Below are 10,643 nucleotides of genomic sequence, written 5' to 3' on the forward strand. Positions count from 1 at the left end.
GTTAACTTGCATTATCATTTTGTGAATAGGTTGGGTATCTTTCATTGCGTTTAAAAACCATGTGTATTTCTTTCTCTTTTTTTTTTATTGCGGTACGCGGGCCTCCCACTGTTGTGGCCTCTCCCGTTGCGGAGCACAGGCTCCAGATGCACAGGCTCAGCGGCCATGGCTCACGGGCCCAGCCGCTCCACGGCATGTGGGATCTTCCCGGACCGGGGCACGAACCCATGTCCCCTGCATCGGCAGGCGGACTCTCAACCACTGCGCCACCAGGGAAGCCCCATGCCTATTTCTTTGTGGTCTTTTTCTTGATGATTTGAAGAAACTCTTTTCATATTAACGCTATCATCTGTGTATAAGTTGAGAGGATTTCTTTTCATCCTAATCATGGGCTTTTGACTTAGTGTATGGTGATTTTGCTAGGCAAAAACATGCCATTTTTCTTGGCCGCACTGCGTGGCTTGTGGGGTCTTAGTTCCCCAACCGGGGATCTAGCCCGTGCCCCCCCGCAGTGGAAGCACGGAATCCTAACCACTGGACCGCCAGGGAACCCCCGCCATTTTTTTTTTTAAGTTGCATTCAGTGATGTACTGGGACTAGCTCTTACTGGTTGGCGAGAGCCAGTTGTGCCATTGTGTCCATCTTTTCCCGCTTCGGGGTTCAGAGGCTTCAAATTAGGTGCTTGAAATTGGCCAAGATGGGAGTTTTTACACAGAGGAAATTGACAAGTGCTACAAAGCAGGAAGATATGAGCCCTTAGGCAATGAAAGAGACAGACAGACAGACAGGCAGACTGAAGCTAGCTTTCTCTCTGTCCTGCCAGGACCTGAAAGTCTGGGCCAAAGCCTATCTCTCCCAGTCCAGGAGGGCCAGTTCCTACGCCTGGACTGTGTTGCCGACAGCAACCCTCCTGCCAGGATGAGCTGGATCCGGGGGAGCCTGACCCTGAGCCCCTCCAATTCCTCGAACCCTGGGGTCCTGGAGCTGCCCCGGGTGCAACTGGGGGACCATGGGAAATATGTCTGCCGAGCTCAGCATCCGTTGGGCTCTAATGAAGCATCTCTGAGCCTCGTTGTGAAAAGTGAGTTGGAACACACCTGAGGGAAGGACGGCTGGGTTCTAGGGAGGGGAGAGTCTCCTCTGATCCCTCCCATCTCTCCCCACAGACCCCCCGCAGCTGCTGGGACCCTCCTGCTCCCAGGAGGAGGAAGGTCTGCACTGCGACTGTTCCTCCGGAGCCCAGCCGGCCCCCTCCCTGCGCTGGCGGCTGGGGGAGGGGCTGCTGGAGGGGAATTTCAGCAACGCCTCCTTCAAGGTCACCTCCAGCTCGGCTGGGCCCTGGGTCAACAGCTCCCTGAGCCTCCACGAGGGGCTCAGCTCTGGCCTCCGACTCAGCTGCGAGGCCCAGAACGGCCACGGGAAACAGAGCGCCACTGTCCTGCTGCTGCCAGGTCTGGGAGCTATGAAGGGCCGTGTCCGGGGACAGGGGACACACGAGTCTGCGTCCTAGAAGATACTGAGAGGGAGAGAAATGGGCCTGATTCAGGGCAAAAGGGGAACTAGAGTTCATGGTCCTCTGTCGGTTGGCTGGGGTGGGGGCTGGGGACACAGGAACCTACAATTATATAGAAGGATGGGGGACAAAGGACAGAGTCCTGGATAGAAGTGGGCACACTCGTGGGTCATGGATTTGAGAAGGCTCGTCACTTAGGTGCCTGCTTAGGGAGACTGCAGGTCACCCCAAGTCTCCTATTTGCAGGAAGGCCAGCACCCAGGACCGGTGTGGTTTGGGGGGCCGTCGGGGGATCCGGCGTCACAGCCCTCCTAGCTCTCTGCCTCTGCCTCATCTTCTTTGTGTGAGTGGTGGTCCCAGTTTGGGACAAGACTTCCCGAGGTGGTGGTATGGGGGGCAAGGGGCGAAGGAGGGGGAGACTTAAAGAAATTTTCAAAACTCAAAGCTCAGAGCTGAGGGCCCTGGTAGAGTGATGAAGCCGGGAAGGAGGGCCGTTAGTCGAAGCGGCATCAGGAATGCAGCCTCCTGACATCTTGGCCAAGTGTGGACTCTAGTGCCAGCCATCCTGGAGGAGGGAACAGGTGTTCTGGTCATGGTCTCTGCAGCTGGACGCCAGCCTGCATTCAGTCAGTCCTTCTCAGCTCCATGCAGTGAGTCCACCAAGCGAAGAAAGGCCCTGGTCTCTCTTTTCAGAGTGAAGATCTACAGGAAGAAATCAGCGGAGAAGGCATCAGGCAGAGATGGCGTCCGTCCCGCACTGACTTCCATCTCTCTGGTGAGTGATGTGGGCAACTTTCCATCCAGTGTCTCCACTGGACACCTCTCCCCTAACAGGGCCCGTAGCAGCTTACTCAGCACCTCAAAAAAATGAGTTCGTCCTCCCCACCTGCAAATTTGTTCTTCCTCCTGAATTTCCTGTTGCACTCAAGTCACCCTCTCCTCTTTCCCCTCTATCACTTCCCAGAGCCAAGAATTGCCCAAGTCCTGTCCATCTTCCTTTTAGCAAAGCTCATCTCCATTTGGCCCCTTCCCTGCTGAGCCCTCACATTCTCTCTGCCGGGTCACTGGCTTCATCTCTCCTCCCCGAACAAGCTCTCGGCAAGAAATTCCCCTAATGGCTGTCCTTCGGTCACCCTGTGCTTGCTCCCCACTGTCTAGATCCAACAGAAATATGATGCGAGCCATGTATATAACTTAAAACTTAGCCACGTGAGTAAAGTAGAAAGGAACATGAGATCAATTTTAATATAATATTTTATTTAACCCAACGTAGCCAAAGTGTTATTTCAAACATCATGTCATCAACAGTCAACATAAACATACAAATTATTGAGATTTCTCTTTCTTTCTTTCTTTTCTTCTTTCTTTCTTTTTCTTTCTTCCTTCCTTCTTCCCTCCCTCCCTCCCCCTCCCCCTTTCTTTCTTTTTTTTTTAAATTTATTTATTTTTAGCTGCATGGGTCTTTGTTGCTGCACACAGGCTTTCTCTAGTTGCAGCGTGTGGGGGCTACTCTTCGTTGTGGTGCGTGGGCTTCTCATTGTGGTGACTTCTCTTGTTGTGGAGCACGGGCTCTAGGCGCACGGGCTTCAGTAGTTGGGGCTCACAGGCTCAGTAGTTGTGGCTCTTGGGCTCTAGAGTTCAGGCTCAGTAGTTGTGGCTCACGGGTTTAGTTGCTCCATGACATGTGGGATCCTCCAGGGACCAGAACTCAAACCCATGTCCCCTACATTTGCAGGTAGACTCTTAACCACTGCGCCACCAGGGAAGCCCCTCTTTCTTTCTTTCTTTCTTTCCTTCTTTCTTCCTTCCTTCCTTCCTTCCTTCCTTTGTTCCTTCATTCCTTCCTTCGTTTCTTTCTTTCTTTCCTTCTTTCTTCTTTCTTTTTTTTCTTTCTTTCTTCTTTCTTTCTTTTTTCTTTCCTTCTTTCTTCTTTCCTTCTTTCCTTTTCTTCTTTCTTTTTTCTTTCCTTCTTTCTTTCTTTCTTTCTTTTTTTCTTTCCTTCTTTCTTCCTTCTTTCTTTCTTTCTTTCTTTCTTTCTTTCTTTCTTTCTTTCTTTCTTTCTTTCTTTCTTTCTTTCTTTTTTCTTTCTCTTTCTTTCTTTCTTTCTCGACTTTGAACTCCAGCATGCATTTTGTACTCACAGCACATCTTTGTTCTGACTCACCACGTTTCATGGGCTCAAGAGCCATGTGTGGCTGGGGGCTCCTGCGCTGGACAGCGCAGGCCTAGGAAATCAAGACCAAATTCTTCAGTCTGGTGTTCTGTGATCTGTCCCCTGCCAAATTCTCCAGCCGGCATCCTGTCCCTCCCCACAAAATGAGCTTATTATATTCTATGATATTATGATTTATAATAAGAAATATATATTTGGTCTTTATCCCCTATTACTGGCACAGAGCTCCTAGAACCCTTGAACTTTCCTGTGATGGGAGTGATAAAAGTATTTCTTGTTATATTCATGGAGTGACTTTTGGGAAGCACCTAAGGATGGGGGCTGGTTGCTGGGAGAACCAAGCATGCAATTGGGGGATTGGAACTTTCAGTCCCACGCCCTGACCTCCAGGGATGGGAAGGGGCTGGAGGATGAGTTCAATCCCAAGGGCCAATGATTCAGTCAATCATGACTATGGAATGAAGCCTCCGTAAAATCCCTCAAAGTATGGGGCTCAGAGAGCTTCCAGGTTGGTGAACAAGTGGAGATTTGAAGAGATTGAAGCAATCGGAGAGGGCATGGAAACTGCACCCTTTCCCTATACCTTGCCCTACACATCTCTTCCATCTGGCTGTTCCTGAGTTATATACTTTAATTTAAAAAAACAGCTAACTTAATAAGTGAAATATTTCTCTGAGTTCTGTGAGCTGCTCTAGCAAATGAATGGAATCTGAGGAGAGGGGTTGTGGGAATCTCTGATCGACAGCTGTCTGGTCAGAAGCACAGGTGAGAATCTGGGACTTGTGATTGGCATGTGAGGTTGAGGGTGGGACAGTCTTGTGGGACCGAGCCCTTAACAGTGTCAGAATTGAGCTGAATGGTAGGACACCCAGCTGGTGCTGCAGACGTGCTTGTTGGTGTGCAAATCCCCCCGCCCTGCCCCATATTGTAAGTGGTTCCAGGGTCCTTATATCTCCAGGCAGGGCTCACTCTTTGTGACTTTGTGCGTTTGCATTCGAGATTTCCTCTGTCCTGGTCCCATTTGCACTGGTCAAGCCCTCAGTCATCTTTCTTGCCCCAATTAATTTTTTTATTTATTTTTTATTGATCTATAATTGATTTACAATATTGTGTTAGTTTCTGGTATACAGCAAAGTGATTCCTATATATATATTCTTTTTCAGATTATTTTCCATTATAGTTTATTAAAAGATATTATACGTAGTTCCCAGTGCTATACAGTAGGACCCTGTTGATTATCTGTTTTATATGTAATAGTGTGTATCTGCTAATCCCAAACTCCTGATTTATCCCTCCCTGCCTCCCCTGTAACCATAAGTTTGCTTTCTGTCTGTGAGTCTGTTTCTGTTTTGTAAATAAGTTCTTTTGTATCATTCTTTTAGATTCCACATATAAGTGAAATCATATGATATTTGTCTTTCTCTGTCTGACTTACTTCACTTAGTATGATAATCTCTAAGTCCACCCATGTTGCTGAAAACGGCATTATTTCCTTCTTTTGTTAAAAAATGTATTTTATTGAAGTATAGCTGATTTACAATGTTGTGTTAATTTCTGCTGTACAGCAAAGTGATTCAGTTTTATATATATATATATATATATATATACACACACACACACACATTCTTTTTCCTATTCCTTTCCATTATGGTTTATCACTGGATATTGCTTTTTTTTAATTAATGAACTTATTTATTTATTTTTGGCTGCGTTGGGTCTTCATTGCTGCATGTGGGCTTTCTCTAGTTGCGGCAAGCGGGGGCTACTCTTCGTTGCAGTGCACGGGCTTTTCGTTGCAGTAGCTTCTCTTGTTGCAAAGCATAGGCTCTAGGGGCACAGGCTTCAGTAGTTGTGGCACGTGGGCTCAGTAGTTGTGGCTCGTGGGCTTAGTTGCTCTGCAGCATGTGGGATCTTCCCGGACCAGGGCTCAAACCCATGTCCCCTGCATTGGCAGGCGGATTCTTAAGCACTGTGCCACCAGGGAAGCCCTATCACTGGATACTTAGTCCCCTGTGCTATACAGTAGGGCCTTGTTGTTTATCCATTCTATATATAATAGTTTGCATCTGCTAATGCCAAACTCCCAATCCATCCCTCCCCCACCCCACCCTCCTTGGCAACCACAAGTCTGTTCTCTATGTCTGTGAGTCTGTTTCTGTTTTATTTCATTCTTTTTTAATGTCATGCCAATTTATGTCATTTAAATATTCCCCTGCCCTATACCAGACCGACTGTCGTCATGCATCCCTGTAATAATCACAGGCCTGTCCCCACCACACTGTGAGCCCCTGGAGGGTAGTTCAGGTCTCCTGCAGACCTCTGTGACTCTCACCCACAGCACCCTGCTTCTGTCCATCAAATCACAATTTGCAATTCGATAAGTTTTGAGTGCGCAAACAATTTCATACAGTCCCTTGTCCTCATAGACTGTCCAAGGTCAGGGATCTTGTCTGTGGAAGAATCACTTCACCTTGCTCACTCAGTCTGTTTTCCTAACTGTAAAATGAGGATAACATTTATATCATCCGTGGAGGGAAGTTATGAGCATTCAGTGGGGTGAGAAACAAGAAGAACAGACCACTATGATTAAAGGAATGAATGAATGAGTGAGTGAGTGAATGAGTGAATCCTCAGGAAATGGGTGTGAAATGGATAAGGGAATAATTGCCCCCCTCAAGCCCCAGGTTCCCTTCTCCAGACCTCAACAGCCAGCTCTGAAGCTCTTCTCTCGTCCCACTCAGGGTCACCTCAATGAATCCTGTTCAGACAGCCCCTCGGACTACCAGACCCCAGCTCCGGCCACCTCCACCCCAGGGAAGGAGCAGGAGCTCCATTACGCCACCCTCAACTTCCACAGGCTGAGGACCCACAACTTTCAGGACCAGGACACCACTGAGTACTCAGAGATCAAGATCCAGAAATGATGCCCCCGCCCCCAACCCCAGAACCAGGCTGGAGCCCAGAAGGTGCATCTCTGAAGAAAATGTGTGCCAGGCACCGATTCTTGAGGACTTGGCTGCCCTCTGAGCCAGAGCTTACAAATGAGGAGGTGAAGCTCCTTGGAGCGGCTGAAGGGCACAGAGAGTCCTAGGTTCAAATCCAGACCCTGGCAACCCTAAGGGTGTTATATCAGGCAAATCACTTTACCTCTCTGTGCTTCAGTTTCCTTCTCTGTAAAATGGGGATAATATCCATTAGGCACATTGTTAAGTGGGAAAAATGCACTTTGGGAGCTGCTAACTACATTGTTATGTGTTAAGTTAGCCTCAGCATGGAGGGAGATGTCAGCTCTACCACATATTTCTGTTTTGCCTGACTGTTTTTAAGAACATGAATTATTTTTTGTTTGTTTGTTTTTCCGGGAGGGAGGAGATAAAACATGTATTATTTTTTTTAAGTAAATCTAAATTTACCTCTCTGGATGGAGACGATATTTCCCAATACATGTACCTAACAAAGGACACCCAGGATATATAATGAATATTTTTTTTAATAATAAATAATTTAAAAATAAATTTGAAGGCTTCCCTGGTGGCGCAGTGGTTAAGAATCCGCCTGCCAATGCAGGGGACACGGGTTCAAGCCCTGGTCTGGGAAGATCCCACATGCCGCGGAGCAACTAAGCCCATACGCCACAACTACTGAGCCTGTGCTCTAGAGCCCTCGAGCCACAACTACTGAAGCCGCGTGCCACAACTACTGAAGCCCGCATGCCTAGAGCCCGTGCTCCGCAACAAGGGAAGCCACCGCAATGAGAAGCCCGCGCACCGCAACGAAGAGTAGCCCCTGCTCACCCTGACTAGAGAAAACCCGCATGCAGCAACAAAGACCCAACGCAGCCAAAAATAAATAAAATAATAATAAATATATATTTTTTAAAATAAATAAATTTGAAAAAAAAATTTAAAGGGTTATGTAAAGAGCTTCCACGAATCCATTAGAAAAAGGCAGACAACCGAATACAAAGACAAAATAGTCAAATGGCCAATAAGCATAGAGAAAAGTATTCAACTTCTGTCGCTGTCAGGGAAATAAAAATTAAAATCACAGTGGTGCCAACTGCATAGTCACACTGGCTAAGGTAATAAAAATAATGTCAAGGAAATCAAGTGTTGAGGATATTACGCTAAGTGAAATAAACAGTTACAGAATGACAAATGCTGCATGATTCCAGCTCTAGGAAGTATTTAAGGAAATCAAACTCTGAAACAGAAGGTAGAGGGGCCCTGGGGGAGACTCAGAGAAGGGGAGTTAGGAAATTGCTCTTCAATAGGTGTAGAGATTCATTTTTGCAAGATGAAAACATGCTAGAGATTTGATGGCCAACAATGTGCATGTCATTAACATTACTGTACCGTGCACTTAAAAATGGTTACGATGAAAAAAAAAAAAAAAAAAAAAAATGGTTACGATGGTAAATTTTATGTTTTTTTTTTTACCACAATGTTTTTAAAAGTACTGTACAGTGGTTACCAGGGGCTGGGGACTGGGGGTGTCGGTGGACAGTTAATGTTTAGTGGGTACAGAATTTCAGTTTCGGAGGATGAAAAAGTTCTAGAGACAGACGGAGGTGATGGTTGCACGATGTGAATATGCTTAACGCCATTGAATTGTACACTTGAAACATGGTTAAACCAGTATGTCATGGGTACTTCATCACAATAAAAAATGTTTCCTTAAAGAACATCAGGGGGCTTCCCTGGTGGCGCAGTGGTTGAGAGTCCGCCTGCTGATGCAGGGGACACAGGTTCGTGCCCCGGTCCGGGAAGATCCCACATGCCGCGGAGCGGCTGGGCCTGTGAGCCATGGCGGCTGAGCCTGCGCGTCCGGAGCCTGTGCTCCGCAACGGGAGAAGCCACAGCAGTGAGAGGCCCGTGTACCGCAAAAAAAAACAAAAACAAAAAGAACATCAAGTGTTGGTGAAGATGTGGAGCAACTGGAACTCTCCTACACTGCTGGTAGGAGTGAGAATTGGTACAACCACTTGGGAAAGACTTTGTCACTCTCTACTAACACTGAGCACATGAGACAGCCATTCAACTCCCAGGTGTGCGCCCAACAGAAGCGCGTACACATGTTCACCATATGTATACAAGGGTGTTCATAGCAGTGCTTGTTGTAAGGGCTGAAAACAGGAACCTGCCCAAATTCCCATCAACAGTAAGACAGGTGACAACAAGGTTCTACTGTATAGCACAGGAAACTATATTCAGTACCTTGTAATAAGCCATAGTGGAAAAGAATATGAAAAAGTACATATATATATATATATATATACACATATATAATATGGCTGAATCACTGTGCCGTACACCAGAAACTAACGCAACGTTGTAAATCGACTATACTTCAGTCTAAAAAACAAAAAACAGTAAGACAGGTAAATAGAGAGTAAATTATTTACGCAATGGAAAAAGTAACAACTGCACACAACATGTATGAATCTTCCAAACAATGTTGAGTGAAAGGACCCAGACACAAAGCATACCTACTATGTGATATCCTTGATATGAGGTTCAGACAAAACTCATCTTAAAAAAAAAAGGAAAAAAGGGCTTCCCTGGTGGCGCAGTGGTTGAGAGTTCGCCTGCCGATGCAGGGGACGCGGATTTGTGCCCCGGTCCGGGAGGATCCCACGTGCCACGGTGCGGATGGGCCCGTGAGCCATGGCCACTGAGCCTGCGCGTCCGGAGCCTGTGCTCCGCAACGGGAGAGGCTGCAACAGTGAGAGGCCTGCGTACTGAAAAAAAAAAAAAAAAAAAAAAGGAAAAAAAGTTAAAAAGCAGCTTTCACTGCTGAGGGGACTAAGATCCCACAAGCCATGTGGCGCAGCTGAAAAAAAAATCAAAAACCCTAATCTTAGGTGTTAGAAGTCCATATACTGGTTACCCTCAGTGGGTACTGGCTGTAGGAGGGCAGTAGGGGTATCCTGGGGTTTCCAGTAAGGATCTGTTTCTTGATCTGGGCATTCATTTCTCAGATATATTCACTCTATGAAAGGTTGTTGTTGTTTTTTAAATACTGGGTCCTACTCCTATCCTTTTCTTTTTTTCAAATTTATTTTTATTTTTGGCTGCATTGGGTCTTTGTTGCTGCGCACGGGCTTCCTCTAGTTGCAGCGAGCGGGGGCTACTCTTTGTTGCAGTGTGTGGGTTTCTCACTGCAGTGGTTTCTCTTGTTGCGGAGCGTGGGCTCTAGGGCACCAGGGTTTCAGTAGTTGCAGCACACAGGCTCAGTAGTTGTGGCTCCCGGGCTCTAGAGCACAGGCTCAGGAGTCGTGGCGCACGGGATTTGTTGCTCTGTGGCATGTGGGATCTTCCCGGACCGGGGATTGAACCCGTGTCCCATGCATTGGCAGGCGGATTCTCAACCACTGCGCCATCAGGGAAGTCCCTATGAAACATTTTTGAGTCAAACAATTATGATGTGTGCTCTTTTCTATATGAATATTACTCTTGAATAAAATTTACATTAAGCTTTAAAAAGATGATCCTTGCAAGTTTCTAACTCTGATCTCCACCAAACGATAAGCTTCCCCAGGGCAGGGACAGTACTATGTCCAGCCTTGTGTCTTCAGAGCCTAGCCTTGGACACAACACATCAACTGGGCTCAGTAAACCTTTGAAATGATTTGCACTCAAGTGCAAGGGGAAGACACAGCCGGGCTCTGCTGAGGCTTCCCATGTTGTTTCCAGCCCAAGCCTCTGTCCTAAGTTCTGAATCCCAGTGTCCTCCACATCTCTCCCTGATTGACCACAGGTGCTTCGCTTTCAGTGTATCCCAAGCCGGACTCTGCATCACCCCTCAAGCCTGGTTCTCGCCTGGGTCCTCCGTCCAGGACTCGAGAATGTCCATCCAGCAGCATGGTGCCTGACTCGCAGTATCAGCCCAGGAGAGCATCGCACCCTTGTGCCTGGATCAGCGCCATCTCCCACCAGGACACAACTCCTGGCCCAG

The 10,643-nt window shown here is 47.1% G+C and overlaps 1 protein-coding gene across 1 annotated transcript in view; it reads left to right on the forward strand.

Moving 5' to 3' along the window:
- Positions 1–7,147, forward strand: part of LOC113606264 (sialic acid-binding Ig-like lectin 11) — an 8,373-nt gene extending 1,226 nt beyond the window's left edge. The window contains exons 2-6 of the mRNA XM_027080385.1: positions 679–1,081; positions 1,167–1,451; positions 1,760–1,856; positions 2,207–2,288; positions 6,428–7,147. Coding sequence (XP_026936186.1) covers positions 679–1,081; positions 1,167–1,451; positions 1,760–1,856; positions 2,207–2,288; positions 6,428–6,610 — 1,050 coding nt within the window. The 3' untranslated portion in view covers positions 6,611–7,147. The remainder of the gene's footprint in view (positions 1–678; positions 1,082–1,166; positions 1,452–1,759; positions 1,857–2,206; positions 2,289–6,427) is intronic.
- Positions 7,148–10,643: the final 3,496 nt, after the last annotated feature.

The sequence above is a fragment of the Aethalodelphis obliquidens genome, unplaced genomic scaffold, assembly GCF_003676395.1.
Source record: "Aethalodelphis obliquidens isolate GAN/ISIS:26980383/991018 unplaced genomic scaffold, ASM367639v1 scaffold43, whole genome shotgun sequence".
NCBI classification, from domain to species: Eukaryota; Metazoa; Chordata; class Mammalia; order Artiodactyla; family Delphinidae; genus Aethalodelphis; species Aethalodelphis obliquidens.